The sequence below is a fragment of the Oreochromis niloticus genome, linkage group LG19, assembly GCF_001858045.2.
Source record: "Oreochromis niloticus isolate F11D_XX linkage group LG19, O_niloticus_UMD_NMBU, whole genome shotgun sequence".
Classification (NCBI taxonomy): Eukaryota; Metazoa; Chordata; class Actinopteri; order Cichliformes; family Cichlidae; genus Oreochromis; species Oreochromis niloticus.
Window position 1 is genome coordinate 2,910,121 of NC_031983.2, and position 17,211 is coordinate 2,927,331.

A 17,211-nucleotide genomic window follows, 5' to 3' on the forward strand; every position below is an offset into this window, starting at 1 on the left:
CAGCCCCCATATTGGTTTATTAAGCAAGACTTGCAGTAATTGCCTTGATTAACAAAGTAGTTGTTCAAACAACAAGATTTAATTGTGTTTTCCAAAAGTTTTTAACCTGTGTAGAATGAATTAAAACACATTTCACTCTATATACTTAAATAAATCACTTCAAACCAATGTAAGTATACTATGTTGATCCAACGTAATCGGATTACATTAAACCACCAAATGCCAAATGTGTTGGTTTGACATGATTGAAAATGGTTTATTGTACTTGGTTGAATTGTGTGCAAATTGGGTGCCATGATTAAATTGTGTTCATCCAACAACAGATTTTTTTGAGTGTAGGAAAGACCAATCTGGTCTTTATGAAGGTTACAATTTTTACTACTGAGCCTAGTACACACTTAAGTTCTTTGGGCATCTTTTTCACCACCTGGACCTCTCGATGGATACTGCAGGGAGTCCAACTGGCAAATTTAAACTACTGACCTGGATAAAATTAGTACCCATACGATAATTTTATCCTGATGTTTGTAGAAATGATAGGAGGAGAATGTCTGGCTTGAATTTTGTGACATAGTCATTGTTATTGTTATTGTTATTGTAAACAAAAACAACATACGTTCCAAAAAACTAGAGGATGAAAGGGGAAGGAAATGTTGTCATCTGTGATAAACAGCAGCAGATCTGAATGAGTGTCAGAGAATCGTTTATGAAAAACTGTGAAAGTTTTACTTGCATTTGGGGAGCATATACAGTGGCTGTGAAAACAAATGTCATGCTTGTGTGACCAAATAACTAGATTTGACTTGAAAGCAGAACCAGGCGAGACACGGTTTCACAGTTTTTATTATGCTCCAACAGGGGAAGGTTAGTAATGGTAAGGAACATGTGGAGGGCTTCTTCCAGGTATAAGAAAGGAAAGGAGTTCCATTAAGAAAGGAGACAAGTGTTAGGACACTATTGATTAAGGTGAGTACAAACTGAATGGTGAGGGAGATCTTACTTGAGAGTCCATGGGGAAGCTTCCAGAGGGGAGAAGCTGAGCACAGATTGGCATCCAGGTGAGTGTTGGCGGCAGGGGACGAGCAGGCAGGTGAGAAGATGAAGGTAAGGGATCCAGGTAAACTGTTAGACTTTTCATCTCCACTTTACGGTAACATACTGGCGTCACTGTTGCCAGCGTCATACCGTGACGTAGCTTACCGTGGTGCAGGATGATACCGTTTTTTGCTGTTGTGGTATAATACTCTTGGACAAATTATGGTAACGCACCGTAGCTTTTTTTTTTACGGTAGCTCACTGGCATCACTGTCGCCAGTGAGATACCGTTATGTCGTTATGTCGTAAATTACATCAACAAAGTAACATCATACTGTGATTAAGAAATTGGTATACTACCGTTTATTCACGGTATGTCACTGTAAGCCCGCTACAAGGTAATAAACTGCAGTATATTTACCAGTAACTTACCGTTATCACGCATCATCAGTACCAAAAATATTCATCTCTGCTAGAGGATACCGTGTTCCTACAGGCGGTCATTTACTGTTTACCACGTCGTAATTTACCGTAATTTAAGGAAACAGTAACATACTGTAAGAGACTGGAGGGTTCCAAAAAAAAGGTATCATTTATTTATTTATATTTATATAAAAACATATATATACCCACTAAAGATCGATTGATCAAGATAGATAGATAGATAGACACACACAGACACACACACACACACACACACACACACACACACACACACACACACACACACACAAAATAATTCATGTGCTTTACACCACTTTTTATTTCTGTTCTGATTTTTCCCTGATGAAATACACATTTCCAAAATCAAAAACTGAAAAGAACTGAAAACATATTTTCATTGAGGAAGCACTTGTTTTTACTAAACCATGTAATCCATTATTTTCTCAGATGGTTATACAAACAATAACGATATTATGTCATATCCATATCATGGCAGACAACATATGCTCAAGTGTTGGGTTTTCTTAGTTATATTTTGTAGGGTCTTAAACCTACAATGTGAAGTGCCTTGCATTCATTTTGTTGGCACCATATAAATAAACTGAATTGTAATGAATATAATATCAAGCCCCACACTTCTGCCTTTATATACACTTTATCCAAAATACTGGCTCACACCACCAAATCAATGCACAAAGCAGGGTCCACAAGGACATGGATGAGCGTGTGTGGTGTGAAGGAACTTGACTGACCTGCACTGAACCCTGATCTTGCTTTGTGGACTGAGTTCATTGATTTGTAGGGTGAGCCAATACATGTGACAATTAAAGTGTAAGTAGCTGAAATAATTTTTAACAAACGGGTAAAAGAAGGAAAAAAAAATCAAAACTGTTGCACTCAAAAAACCTATTGGACAGAGACAGCGTCTTGCAAGATGGCGAGAGAGCTTGTCTTCATTGTTGTTCGTCTTGTGTAAATGTCCAGAAAGCATGGGCCATGGATCATCTGTGGAGACACAGGTAACAACATATTGGTCACTTAAATTATACAAGAAATTCACTAAAAATGGCAAAAACAGTTACCTAATTTGAAGTTTTCTACTCAAATTCAGTAAGCCACTGGAGGAAAGTTGTGACATGAGGGTTAATGTGAGCAACCTTTCACTTCACAGTGGTCCCAGTCCTTCTGCTTGTCCCAACCTTGGAGATACATTTTGTTCCCTCTTCAGGGTTTATCCTTACAAAAAACCTTAAAACATGCCATAATAAATAGTAACATACAGTAACATTGAGTTGTGATTTGAAATAAGTTGAGTTACTTAGGGATAATTTATTCATCATCTATCACTATTAGCTAACTGTTCAAACATACCTCTGAATTAGTTCCAATGTTGCACACGCTGACTCCTGGTATTCCAGGTTCAATACATAGAATGAACCAAAGAAGACTGACATTGCATCAGCAAAGATGTTCTCTTTGTCCAGCTCAACAATTACACGCCCCTCTGCACTCACCATCCAGCAGGTGGCGGTCATTGAACTTTGTCCATAAATGTATAGGGGCAACATGTTGTCATTATGCAACATAAAATAATTTCAATACTTCACTTCTTCACACTGTCTAGATAATCAAAAAGCAAATAGCTATGTACAGTTAATTATTAATGGCCTTATGTACATAAGTCCGTTTTAACATATTAGAATTGTACATAATTGGGAATTATTCTGCACATTAAACACACCTAACAAAGAGTCAGCCCAATTAAATTACCGGAGATGAATCAACTGTATGGTTATTTTGGAGTTTATAGTTTGTGCTGCTGTTAAACTTTACAGTATTGACTTCAGTATTTCTGCTGTTGGTGTAGCTAGACTACCTTATTGATCAGTAATATGTAATGTGAAATTTGATATTGTTACTTTGCTGGGTTCACTGAGACACATGTCCAACAACCTTGGTTTATAAAGGAAATTACAGAAATGTGAGCTAACAAAACAGAGACTGGATACCTGTGTCCACGAAAAGCTCCTGTGCCAAACAGAAATTGTAATATGGTCTAATCAGCTCTATTTCATAAATGACTTCTTACCAAGCATAATCAGCCTTGGAGTGATTGGCAGGTTGCTCTCTGCTTCAGGGGACATCCTGGTAGATGTTTCCTGCCAGAAAAAGGACCAAGACATTTTATGTAACAAAAAACAAAACAAAAACAGGACAGCAAGCAACAGCATTAAACATAGAGCTGTATGAAAAAAAAGCTTACATCTGCTAAGACAAAGAGGGAGTCTTCATCTTCCTTGTAATACTTCATCATGAGAAGTATGGCTGCTGTGCCAACCTTGTTGTTGGTCAAAACTCCCTCACTTTCTATCTGCTGGATGAGTGTCCTTATACCAAGGTTCCATTTGAGCTTCTGGCTGGAGAAATAGTTAATAATCCTTCTGCCTTTGGTTATGAGGGCCTGACTTAAGCACTCACTGATATCGATGCCTGCGAGTTTGTAAAAGTGGTTCGAAAGACCTTTCCGAGTAAACAAGAATGGCCACTGCTCCTGAATTTCAGCTACTGAAAGTGAGGGACAACTGTTGATAAGCTGCTGCTGAGAAATATATGTGAGGCACATGAAGTCATCCACATCAGGTCTCTCCACAGCTCCAGGTCCTTGTGAATTAAAAATTGTTAACAGGATGTGTTTCTTTTCCTCTAAAGAAGCTGGCGTTTCCCCCTCAGGAAGTTCAACTGGCTGCCAATTTATACAACCATAGCTATCAACAAGGCATCTAACTTTTTTGGGTGGGGTTCCACTACTGTTGGGACTGTAGTCTTCCTCATTCCTGGTTCTCTTTGTTGGTTCTCTATGTGTTGTATTATCTCGATTAACATGTTCAACTCTAGATTTGATGCTTCTCAGTAGTGAATAATGTCCACAACCCAGTCTTTCTCCCTTTTCAGTAAAATCTGCAAATGTTTGAGGGTATCTGTTTACAATGATTTTAGCAACTTCTTCACAAAATGCACGTTTAGGGTTCCTGCAGTGAACTTGCATGGCCTCCACAACAATTCTAACCATACTTCTCCTGTCCTCTGGATGAGCTCTGTCCCTTCTTGTGAGTGCATGCGACAGTCGGAGTGGAAATCTTTCCCAAGGAATCTGTAAGTGTGAGACCCAACAGCTGGAGTAATGGTTGTACATAGTGGTGGACGTGGAGGAGGAGGGGTGAGGTGGATGGCTTGATGTTTCAGCTGATGCAGCAGGGCAAGGCTCCAGAGTAATGGTGTCATTCAGGTTCTCTGGTCTGTTGCCATCTAAACAAATAAATAAATAAAGATCATTGGAAAAGTTACCTTAAAAAGCTACTATGTCAACAAATATGTCCTCACTAAAAGATGAACCCTTCAATTAGGATTGAGTAGTAATGGCAAGGCAGTTTTTGGGGACCTTGTCTGAAGATGAAAAGAAGCAATCCCAGGACTGCAAAAGAACTACAAACTCAAGGTCTTGCATTGAAAAGACCTTGAGTCAATATATTTTACAGTATGTCACAATTTCAAACCCTTAGTTGTACCACTACCAATGACAGGTTAATGGTGTTAGATTTAGTGTCTACTTTTGTTTATGTTTTCCGTGTTAAGTATCTACCAGACAATGTGAGCCCCAAAACGCTCTTCAATATTATACTGTCAAAGTACATGTGTAGTATGGTGAAGAGAAAAAAAAAGCTAATCAAGCTAATCAGTGACATATGAGTCTATGAGTGACCTTCAAATCATAGACTCAAGTCTATGAGTCTGTGAGTTGTACAGAACCTACACAAACCTCCTTTAAATGCAAGAAGTAGTTTACGTATTTGAATTGGTGTGAGAAAGGGTTTGAGATCTTCCGCCTCCACAAACACTTACTTTTTTGTTGTACACCAATAAGATGTTCTACAATGCAGATTATTTTCTCTCTGTCTAGTGTCGGCAGGAGGCTTGTGAGTTCCTCTTCAATTTCCATCCCTGAAAGAGAATTAAGAGGAAACTGAATGGTGTAGGGAGACAACAAAAAGGCCTGCCATGTTATAAAGTGGTGGTGGGTAATAATCCATCAGACTGTCAGCATTTACACAAACACTTCTTTCTGTAGGGCAACGCAAGCAGTGAAGTCCAAGGTCAATGAGGAGTACTGAATGATGCAACTCGAGCACAAAGTACAATTCAGAATCGTTAACAAGTATAACAGCTATCTTCCCAAAAACCAAGCCATCATCAGTGTCATCTACAATGGAAACATAGCCTTTGACATACTTGGTACCTTTGTAGACAACTGCTGACACATCCAAAGCTTGCCACAGCTTCTTGAATGAGAGCGTTGTAAAGATGATGATTCTAATCTCTTGTTTCTCCAATCATTTGGACTATAGGTGGAAACATTTGGCCCACTGAGAGGTAGGACTGCAGTAACTGATGCCGTTCAGTCTTGCATAAGTTGACAAAGTTATGCAAGACTGAACTTGTACATGCTTTGAAATACGAGTGCTTGCTCTCAAACCTAAGGGTGCACAAACGAATGAGTGGTCCAAAGTGAAGGATAAGCTCTGCATAATGTAACAAATAGTGATGTTTTGCTTTTAAAGCTTTGTCAGGAAACCTACTGTGTCTCAGATATATATAGTCCTCTATGAAAAAAGTTCTTGATTGATTTTGTCCACTTCTGCTTGTGGAATATTAAATGAAGACAGTTTGTCAGACAGTACTGCAAGAACATTGTGCATTGCACAGCTGAGAAGATCGTGAAATTCCTCTATGATGCTCTGTATAGTGCTGGTTGGTAAGAGCATTTTAGCCTGCATTTTTAAATTACACAAAGCCAACTGTCTTCTAATAGATTAACTGTGTCCTGTCCTTGTATTATGGCAAATTCCCCAATTTCTTGTTGCCTTGACTGCTGAACTGTCTACTTATGTTTTCGAGAAATACGGCTGGAAAATGATGTTCGGACACTGAAGTATTTAGAGCGATCTTCAAATGGACATAATACTTTTTTCCAATCTTTGATGTGAAATCTGAGATGGGCACAGAGTTGTAAAGTTTTGTGCAACATACCCACATCCAGGAACTTGACAGCTGAGGTCACCCGTGAACTCATAGAACTTCTCCTCAGTGGTCTCCCTTCTTGTTCTGTGATTCCTATGCATATGTGAATGACAGGCAGAAAATGTTCTGAAAGTGGCAGGACAGTTCTCAGTTCCACGAGAAAGCCTATAGTTAGCTACATGTTTGTGGCTTTTAACATGCAAACTGAACAATATAAATTTGTGTGCACAGAAGCCACAAAATTTACAAATACATATAGTTGCAAAAAGTTCAATGACCAATTACCTTTCCTAAATGACATATGCAATCCAAAAAAAATAAGAGTATTGTCAATAGGGACCAATTCCCAGTTTTTACATGATCAAAATTATTAACAAAACGCTTCAATAAACAGAAAATGTGTGCTGACAAAAGACAAGAGAGCAGTGCACAAAAATGAAAAGATATTTGAGCTCGACGCTTTAATGGGTTTAGCCTGAATAAGTCAGCACTCCGCACCGTACAGGTAGTACAAGCACACCTGAAAACACTGACCAGCTAACAGCTTTAAGCATTTGGGCGCAACCTCGGTAGTTCACCGATTCACCTGTTGCAAACGTCCAAGTTTCTATCAAGTCTCATAAATCCATCGGCAACTATTACCTAACTAGTCTTTGAGTCTCCACATTCATAGATATTGATATTTTGTGTTAGCATTTGAATGAAAATAACCTGGCTGGGTAGCTGAAAAGTCAAAACAAACAGTAATAAGAACGCATTTCTGACTTCTCTCGAATAAGTGAAAAAACACTTACCTTCAGACTGATTAGCTGGTGTCAGTCCAACTTTAATGTTTCCCATGTCAGTCCGTTTTAGGGAAAAGTGTTAAGTTTAGTTGTTTCATTTACTTTTGAGATACTCCCTCATGGACGAGAAATTTGGAGTCTAGTAGAGTTGTCATGAATAGCATACGATCTTCAGACATAATCCAATCAACCGTGCATTTAACCTGACTGAACTCCATCCAGTTACCTCTGACTACTTCTAAGTTGCACATGTTAACGGTCCGTAAATTGTCTCTGTTGTTCTTCCACCATCTCATCATCACTCTGTGCTGCAGCGAACTGGATCTGTGGCACAGAATAGTTGATGGCCATGTTGTTCTCCTGCTTTGCAGCTTTGTTTGAGTTTGAACTGCGTCTTAAACGTGCAAAACTAAGAAAAGCAGATCAATATTTTCTTCTTCTTGTTATTTAATGGTGGTTGGCAACCAGCGAAAGGAGCATTAGCCGCCTCGATCAATATCTTCTATCCGCCATTGTTGTTTTGAAAGTGTGCGCCATACGTCACGTTGTACGTCAGGTAAAGGTGTGGTCTCGACTATTGCTCTCCCATTGAGATGTGTAACCAGTGCTACACACACCTGTCGCATAACACGCTTTAAAAACGTAACATTTGCTTTAAAAACACAACCCAACGTGCTAAACATGAACAAACAAAAACACCCGTGTTACATTATCATGTATATCCAGGACATCTCTTCTGAACCAAGACGAAGTGGTGCTACAAGGAGAGTGCATTTTATAGCAGTCTGGCCTGCCACAAAATGCACCGCTAAAAATACAGTTTCTGCTTGTCCCAGAATTTATTAAATTTGAGAGTGAAGTTGTAGGACTGATGCTGGTTAGTGGTGTAGGTTTCATGGATGTGACACCTGAACTTGTGTAAAATGACCACCAGAGTATATTCCGAGACTTCTGGTTAGTTCACTGTAGTTAGGAAATCAGTCTAAGTATACGTTACCTAGTAAGTATACTACTAATGCTTTTTGGGGACTACATTGGCCCCCGTTTTAGTATATAGTATATAAGTATACTTGAAATGAACTTTTGGATGTACTTTTTGTTCACTATAACTGTACTAGCATAATGTCCTTTCCAGTCTATAAGAGTATACTTAAAATATACTCTACTCTAACACAATACTAAACTTACAAGTATACTATTGATTTACTTTTTAGTTTATATTTGGCTTACTTCTGGTTGAAACATAGTAATTAAAATCCAGTTGAAACATATTTTTCACATGTAACAAATCACTCCATTTCCCAGACAGTCAGATAATAGTTCAAACTATCAGAAGGCTTCCTTTGCAGAGAACTACACTCATAGTTCACGTACCAGAATTATATTGCAAACAGGTGAGAAAATGATTTGAGAGTTGAGGTTTATTAACTATTAACCGTTTTCACTCACGGTTTAAACATTTTTTTTTATCCCACTTTCTCTGTTCAGAAGGTAAAAGACATTACACAAGAATTTGTGACAAATTCTTGTTTAAAACATCAACTATTTGTTTCATAGTTGTTTTAATTTTACAGTTAAAGCACTGCAATGCCTGCTGGGTATTTCGTTGTACTTCTTAGTATACTTCAGTTATACTTCAAATACTTCAAATAGTGTAGCTGCAACTTACTCCTTAAGTTAAAAATGATGCTGTATATGTCACACAGTGGAAATTTGTATTTATCTTGTATATCGTTTTATTCTGATTTTTAGTGTTTATTTATGAGTGTCATCTTATTTGCATGGTTTTATTCTGTTTCTATTGCATGGTTTTTAGTGTTTTATCTGACATGGTTTTTATCCACTGTGGACTGGCTACACCTGGGACAAATTAGCTGATAGGTACCACCTGCTGAGGCATGGGTGTGTCCAGAGGTGGCCTATCAGCTGTGTAAAGACCTTTTAAAAGCAGGGCTAGCTGAGCACTGAAGGAGGAAGGCCCAGAGTGGAAGAGGAATGCTAGATGGCCAGCGTGACACGGCTTCCCAGTTGGACAGTGTGAAGGGCGACAGTGGGAGACGCTGCCTGTTATCGACCGCCGGGCAGAGGTGTACCTCTGCCAGCATATGTGAGTAACGCTTTTCCCACTGTCGTATGCTGGGTGCAGCTGAGCTGGGAAAGGGTTGCCATGGCCATGAGCCAGGGTCTCTTCCGGGACGCATTTTCTGGCCCCTATTTGTGTATTTGCAGGATTCTGACACGAGGGGATCCATGGTGGCATTGCGGGGAGGATTCCGGTGTGAAGTGGAAGCCGGGCTGGGATGTGGGCGTCCCAGTGAGAGGACAAGAGGGGAATAGGAGGCTCCTCCCCGTCGGCCTAAGACAGGGCTGGCATGGACCCAACTCATGCAAAGGAACTTCTGGCCTGCTGATGGACCCATAATGAACATGTGGCATAATTATAGCAGGGGGTTTTTAATGTACGTAGAAAATAGTAGTTTTACGGGTTTTATGTAGTTTTAGTAGATAACATTTTATTCCATACATTTTAAGGGTGTTTTTTATTTGTGCTCCCTGGCCTAGTAATAAACTGTTTCTGATGAGACCTGCTTCATCTCTGTGCCCGTGGTATCTGACTCGCCTGCTCCCCCTTGTATTTTAAAGAATCTTTCTTTTTAGCGTGACGTTTTGGCACGACCGCTTTAGTGTTGCCCGTGTTACATATATTGTAGTTTACATGTGATACTACTCTCACAATGAATTGCATTTTATGGTAATACACTCTGCATGAGGATTTAGGTAATTACTCTTAGATCTACAGTAGAAAACAACAGAAATCCCGATGGTGTAATAGTATAATCTCAGTAACATCACCAGTTGTTACATTTGCTGTATTTTACAGCTGTTTCCATGAATACGGTGAGTTACCATAAAAATAATGTAATCTCATGGCATTTTCCCACAATTACTTGCAAATTACAGTACTAAACTGCAAACATCCTTTAGAGTTTTTTACTGTTGATTTTGCAGTACTAAGCTATGGAAATTACTGCAAAGGCTAACAGTGTAGGTTACAAGGGAGAGCCAGCGATTATTGGAGAATCTTCAACCAGCAGGAAGGAGACTGAAGATAAAGAAAAAACATGTAAAAGTAGGAATGCTACACAGAAACTCAGAAAAATATGGTTTGGCCTGTTACCAGTAGAAAGAGGCTGCTCCTTTTATGAAGACTGAGTGGCACCGATGAAGGAAATGGCAACGATGTGTATCCAGCTGAAGGGGGAGAGGGAGAGTGCCTGCAAAATGACGTCTGGAGAAGAGAAAGACTGGCCTTGTCAAAGATTCAGCACACTCGTCCTGGCATCATAGCAATGAATGTGTTTAAAAAATGCAGACTTCGTACACACTGAGTTTGACACTGGCAGTTGAAGATGAGGATTTGGGTCACACTGATAAAGTACAACATGAGATCCACCTTAGTGACGATAAAAACAACCATAACACAGAATAATCCCACACACACTCAGGGCTGAACACAAAATTGGACCTGGCATTTTTGGTCCAGGTAACCCATCATGATCGCTCAAAAAAAGAAATTAACTAATTAAAAATAAATAAAACTTCACTTTGTTTGATTATTGATATGGAAACTTTTGTTTGTTTGTTATCAGCTTGGTACAGTTGTTGTAGTTCTTAGTGTCACTGCACTGCTGCATGTGGCAATTAAGTGGCTCATGGTCAATAAAGCCATTTATTCTACTTGAATCCTTGAATCTCTCCTTTCCTGATAACGTCTCTCCATCTGTTTTCTTACCTTGTTAATTTCACCTCCCTCTGTCTCTTCCTCACTCTGTTGTTGAGACTGTGGTCGCTCCTCTCTACAGTGTCACAGCCTCCTGTGGCTGCAAAGACTTATTACTAGCTCTCTGTTTTTGTTTTATAGGATCATGTTTATGTGGAAAACCTGCTCAGTTGCACCTGCATGCCATGATTCTGTCTCATCTCTCAGTGTTTGGAGCCCAGCAACTCAATCTGGTTTAAAACCTATGATGCTGCTGTATAAACAAGCACAGAAACCAATGAAGTGACACCACTGCAAAATACTGGAGGAACACAATTTCTTAATCTGTGATAATTTTTTGGATTTCTCTCTTTCGAAATGGACTTTTAAATGCATCGATGGTCTTGTCCCAGAGTTAGTCCACAGAATGATTCTCAAAGCCAGCAGCACCGGCGGTGTAACAAGAGGTGTAGCTCATGGTGATATCAAAATACAAAACATCATTTTGTCAATCCTCATTCTCATTCAAAGGTCCTCGGATTTCGAACAGTTTACCATCTGCAATAAAAACGTTAACAGATGCTGGAGAGCTGAAACAAAAACAAATCTATGGACACTGATGTAAACCAGCCTGGCTGGGTAACACGATGCATCACCAAGGATCTGCTGTTAGTAGTTATAGTAACTCTGAGTCTGTGTGTGTGTGTGTGTGTGAGAGAGAGAGAGAGAACCACAATGTAACCATGCACAGTTCCAAGGCAGCATTCACTACACCATTTGGTCTGGTGTAGTGAATATTACCAGAATGCTGTTTGGTATCTGTGATGGACCTGCCACATATCAAATACTTTTGCAGGTTATTATAGGTGATCTCATTTTTCAGATTGTTCTGGTGAACCTGGACAACATTTAGTTTTTTTCAGGGACCTTTGAGCAACACTTAGAGAGGCTTGAGACAGTGTTTAAGCGACTGGCAGAATCTGGTTTCAAGGTAAAGTTAGAGAAAAGTGCTTTCCTACAACATTCAGTAAAGTTTCTTGGTCATCGGGTGTCTGCTGAGGGTGTGTGGACACAACCATACAAGGTCTGCTGTTAAAAATTGGAAGGTCCCAGCTACTGTTAAAGAGCTCCATTCATTTTTAGGGTTCTGCAGCAATTAGAGGAGATTCATTCAGGGGATCTCACAGATTGCTGTTCCACTTTATAACAGAAGTACAGGTGCCAAGCAAACAGGAAGATCTGGTCCACACTTAGCTGCCCTGCGGCCTCCTGAGTGTGATTTAGCTTTTGAGCAACTGAACGACAAACTTAATTCTGCTCCCATTTTGGTTTTTGCTAGTTTCACTCAACCCTTCATAGTAAAGACAGATGCTAGTCAACATGGTTACAGCCTGTATTGTATAAGCAGCAGGGTGACACCAAGCGAGTCATAGCTTATGCTAACTGTAGGCTACATCAGGCTGCGAAACATGACCACAACTACAGTAGCACAACGCTTGAATTGCTTGCTTTAAAATGGGAAGAACAGTTCAGAGATTATTTGTTGGGATCAAAGTTCCTTGTGTTAACGGATAATAATCCTCTTTGCCACCTCAAAACAGCCAAGTTGGTACAAAAAAGCAGAGGTGGGCAGTGCAACTATCAGTTTTTGATTTTAAGTACAAAGCTTGAGCTTGAATTGCGTTTGTACCAGTGGGGAATGCAAGCAGGACACACAGCCTGGATGTGGTCTGAGGCTGTTAGTGCTTGAGCACAGTGACCAAGCAAAGATTCTGATCATTTCTGACTTTAACATGGATGATTTGATTTTAAAAAAAAAATTGTATTACGTGTGCTGTAATTGTTAAACACAGAGTCATAGTTTATTTATGATTTCGCTGATAGTTAATTGTGTTTAAACCTTTTTCAACTTTTTTCAAATTTTGCAATCTTTCGACACCTTTGTGGACAAAAATCTATGCACATAATCTGTCATGAAATCCTCATAAAGCTATACATTTTTTCTGCTTTGTTTTTCAGAAATCACTTGATCAACTTGAGCCATTGTCAAAATGATCAAACGTTTTCAGGATTTTAACCCATTAAATCCCAGTTTAAACATTTGAATGGCTCCACAATTTCTTTACAAAAAAAAACACAAAACACAAATTATTTTCTATATAATCACCTCCAATGCCCCACCCTCTACTGTTTATTATAGAGAAAATAATTCCTTTTTTTGAATTTTATTAAAATAATTAATTAATAATTACAATTTTTAAACTGGCATTTAAAGGGTTTAAACAACAGTGATAATAATTTAATGTTTGATCATTTTAAAAATGGCTTAAGTTGATTAAGTGATTTATGAACAGTCCAAGCCAGTAAATTAAATCCAGTCTTATTCCATACACTGACTAGACTGGAGCTGCCTCAATGTGTGTGGCTGGTAAATACTGGGCCTGCAAGGCCTACCAGTATTTTTGATCAGAGTAGGCAGGGTAGATAGGGGTGGCTGTAGCTCAGGTGGTAGAGCAGGTAGAACTGGAAACTGTAGTTGGGCAAGAAACTAACCCCAAGTTGATGCATCCATCAGACTGTGAATTCATGTGAATGTTAGATAGAAAGCATTTATGCAGAAAGAGCATAGAAAAGTGTTTGTGTGAATGGGTTGTGTAAAGCGCTTTGAGTGCTCAGATAGAGTAGAAAAGCACTATATAAGAAGTAGTCTATTTACCATGTCTGGAGGCTGGAGGCAGTTAGAACTGGGCGAGTCCTCTCATCCATTGGCTCCCATCTAAGCTCTGCACTGCCTGGATCGGAGCCTGGACTTTTTAACCAGAGCAAGACTCTGTAGTGGGATTCTGGGTCCACAGATCGATACACTAAGATCCAAATTGATTGGGGAAATAAGTTATCAGGCAACAGTTTAACAAGACGATGTGTATGTTTTTTAACTGCTGGGGTTAGTGATGGGTATCTGCCGAGCATAAACCTGGTTACAGCAGGATGATTATGTTAGTAAATGAATCAAACATTTCTACTAACAGTCATACTAACTGTTAAGGGTGTGGGAGCAATCCTTCACTCCAGCTTCTTAATAAACCAAAGACCATGACATAGTTTTAATTCATTTAGAAAACTCAAAAACCAGTTTCATTTGTTATATATCGTCCACCTGACACTTCCTCAGAATTTCTCACTGATTTCTCAGACTTTTTATCTGATTTCGTGCTCAGTTCAGATTTACACGGGTTTTAACATAATGTAGATGAAGGTTGGTGAAACCTGCAGTCATCTCAGACTGGTTGAGTACAAAACCTTTCTCTCAGTAAAAACACTACATCCTAGTGAACACAATCAGCCTCTTGGGATGCATGTAGATGCTGACAATTACAGTCTTCATTCTGCATTGAATATTTTGTTAACTAAACTCACTTCTCTCAAAATGCAAAACAACACACCACTTCTTTAATCGCACTCTGGCTCTTGTTCTGACATATGGCATAGAAAGTGAAGATATAATAGTGTTCCCTGAGAACTCTCTTTTGTCTGGTCATTTCTGAATATCATTTACAATAATGGATTACACAGCAGTGGGAAAATATTTCATTACTACAGATGTTTTTCTGAAAGTGCGGTAAGCCTCAAACGTGTTACGAATGGATATAATATCATCCACAAGCATAAACTACAATGTACAGATGTATACAATGATTTGTGTGCAACTTTTGAGGACTAACAAACACATACACCAATGCATATGTCACGCAGTGGAAATGTGTGTTTTTATGTTTTATCAGTCTGTGTATTAGTACATAGTGTTGATTTTATTTGCATGATTTTATTGTGATATTTATATTGCATATTTGTTTATTGATATTTATATTGCATGGTTTTATCCTCATATTTATATTGTGTATTTTAGTGTTGCACAATATTCTTCTAATCCACTGTGGACTAAGCAGACAATTGTAGACACCTGTGAGGTGGGGGCGTTCCCCGAGGTGGCCTATCAGCCGCCAGACTGACCTGTTAAAGGGGATAGTGAGCGCAGAGACAAGAGGAGCGACGCACGGAAGGTGAGCAGGAGGAAAAGCAACGCATGCAAGCTAGCATATGTGTTGAAGGACCTGCTGCCTGACTGTGGGGTGCCACGGGTCGTTCGGCGACGGACCGGCCAGCGGAACACGGCGATCCAGTCTCAACGGGAGGAGCAGCGACAGACTGCGGTCAAGTGAGCCCTCACTTACGAAGTCACAGTCAAGCTAGCCGCACCACCAGCCGCACCTAAAATGTGGTTGCACTACTCTTACGCATCTTACGGTACGGATGAAGCCCGGCTTAGAAACGCAGTCTTTTGTGTCCTGACACTATTTTACTTCAATATCCACTCCCAGTTTTGGTTCATCTCCACGTTTCACCCCACGATCCACAGCCAAAATTACTGTACGATTCAGAGAAAATTAACAATAACATTTACCCAATATACAGTACTGTACTGTTAATATATTCATCTTTGACCTCAGATTACAGGAAAACTGTAAGAGGTGACACAGATATTTCACTGGATTCTGACTCTGGGTGACCCCCACTCTTCACCCTGTGATCCACAGCCAAAATTACTGTACGGTTTCTGAGATTGCTGTGTTAAGAGTATGACAAAGGCTAAGAAAATATACTGCCTAAAATAATATCAAATTTAAACAACAAATTACAAAATTGCCACACCTGCTGTTATTGCCAGGTGTTCGATAGAGCATGTAGTCATAAAAAATACATATCATTGAAATATCATCAGCAAAAGAAATGCTCTCACTATGCAAGACATGTTAGCAAATTCAGTTAATAAATATTGTATGAAATCTATACAGATGTTTGAAGGTATAATGCAAAGCATGTTTGTTTCTTATGGCTTACAAATGTGTTTTCCTTTAACATAATTTACATTTCATTGATACAGTTTCATACACGAAACAATAAAATAGGTTTCCTGAACTGTTCTTCATAGCCCAAATTTTGAATCCTTTTGAGGGTGATGCATTATCCATTAAGGTGGGCAATTTGTTCATTGATCTCTGACCCTCGCTGACTCTGATGCCTCCTAATTCTGCTTCCAGCCTTGCTGATTAATTTGTTCTTCCTTTTGGCATCCCTGTCACTGATGCTGTCACCAGTTGTACACAACATCTGTTTGTCCACCAGTCTAATCTGTAATTCAGGTGAACCCAGAATTACCTGTATCTTTGTAATGTTTCAAAAAATATACACTATATGTTGATGTGCATTGTCCCACCTTTCTTTCCTTTATAAGTAAGAATCTCTATGGTTTTAATGACGATTCATATACAGATTGTGGAGGACATTTTATTCAACACTCAAAAAAGTTCCTCACCAGCATACTTGTCGGGGGAAATTTCCCAAATAGAAGGCTGCCAAAGTAAAACAGAGGCACAGTGAGACAATATAATCAATCACATGTACATGGGTGAACGTCTCGAGAGAGAGTCACACCAGTACACTTCTTTATTGCAGGTTATATAGGCATGTAGGTTACTCAACAGGGCGGAGGCAGTCTCCGCCTGTTCTCAGAATATAGATTAATTCAATTCAATTCAATTCAATTTTATTTATATAGCGCCAAATCACAACAAAAGTCGCCTCAAGGCGCTTTATATTGTACAATAGATCGCACAATAATAAATACAGAGAAAACCCCAACAATCATATCATATGACCCTCTATGAGCAAGCACTTTGGCGACAGTGGGAAGGAAAAACTCCCTTTTAACAGGAAGAAACCTCCGGCAGAACCAGGCTCAGGGAGGGGCAGGGCCATCTGCTGCGACCGGTTGGGGTGAAGAAGGAAAACAGGATGAAAGACATGCTGTGGAAGAGAGACAGAAATTAATAACAGATATGATTCGATGCAGAGAGGTCTATTAACACATAGTGAGTGGCTGGAAAGGAAAAACTCAATGCATCATGGGAATCCCCGGCAGCCTACGTCTATTGCAGCATAACTAAGGGAGGATTCAGGGTCACCTGGTCCAGCCCTAACTATATGCTTTAGCAAAAAGGAAAGTTTTAAGCCTAATCTTGAAAGTAGAGATAGTGTCTGTCTCCCGAATCC

General features: G+C 39.4%; 1 protein-coding gene and 1 long non-coding RNA gene across 3 annotated transcripts; both read right to left on the minus strand.

Moving 5' to 3' along the window:
* Window positions 1-2,388: 2,388 nt before the first annotated feature.
* LOC102078518 (uncharacterized) lies at window positions 2,389-8,827 on the minus strand. Of its 2 annotated transcripts, none has more exons than XM_025901011.1 (7): window positions 7,350-8,827; window positions 6,565-6,648; window positions 5,380-5,478; window positions 3,743-4,785; window positions 3,569-3,638; window positions 2,851-3,018; window positions 2,389-2,484 (listed from the first exon to the last, which is right to left on the minus strand). In XM_025901011.1, the coding sequence occupies exons 1-6, from the start codon at window positions 7,393-7,395 to the stop codon at window positions 3,011-3,013; spliced, it is 1,350 nt and encodes a 449-aa protein (XP_025756796.1). In that variant the 5' UTR covers window positions 7,396-8,827; the 3' UTR covers window positions 2,389-2,484; window positions 2,851-3,010. The 2 variants fall into 2 exon arrangements, with proteins under 2 accessions (XP_025756796.1, XP_025756797.1); XM_025901012.1 differs by lacking the exon at window positions 2,389-2,484 and adding an exon at window positions 2,680-2,727.
* Window positions 8,828-10,330: 1,503 nt separating this feature from the next.
* LOC112843135 (uncharacterized) lies at window positions 10,331-11,211 on the minus strand. Its single transcript, XR_003215278.1, has 3 exons — window positions 11,134-11,211; window positions 10,519-10,629; window positions 10,331-10,443 (listed from the first exon to the last, which is right to left on the minus strand). It is a non-coding gene; the product is annotated as an uncharacterized LOC112843135 (long non-coding RNA).
* Window positions 11,212-17,211: the final 6,000 nt, after the last annotated feature.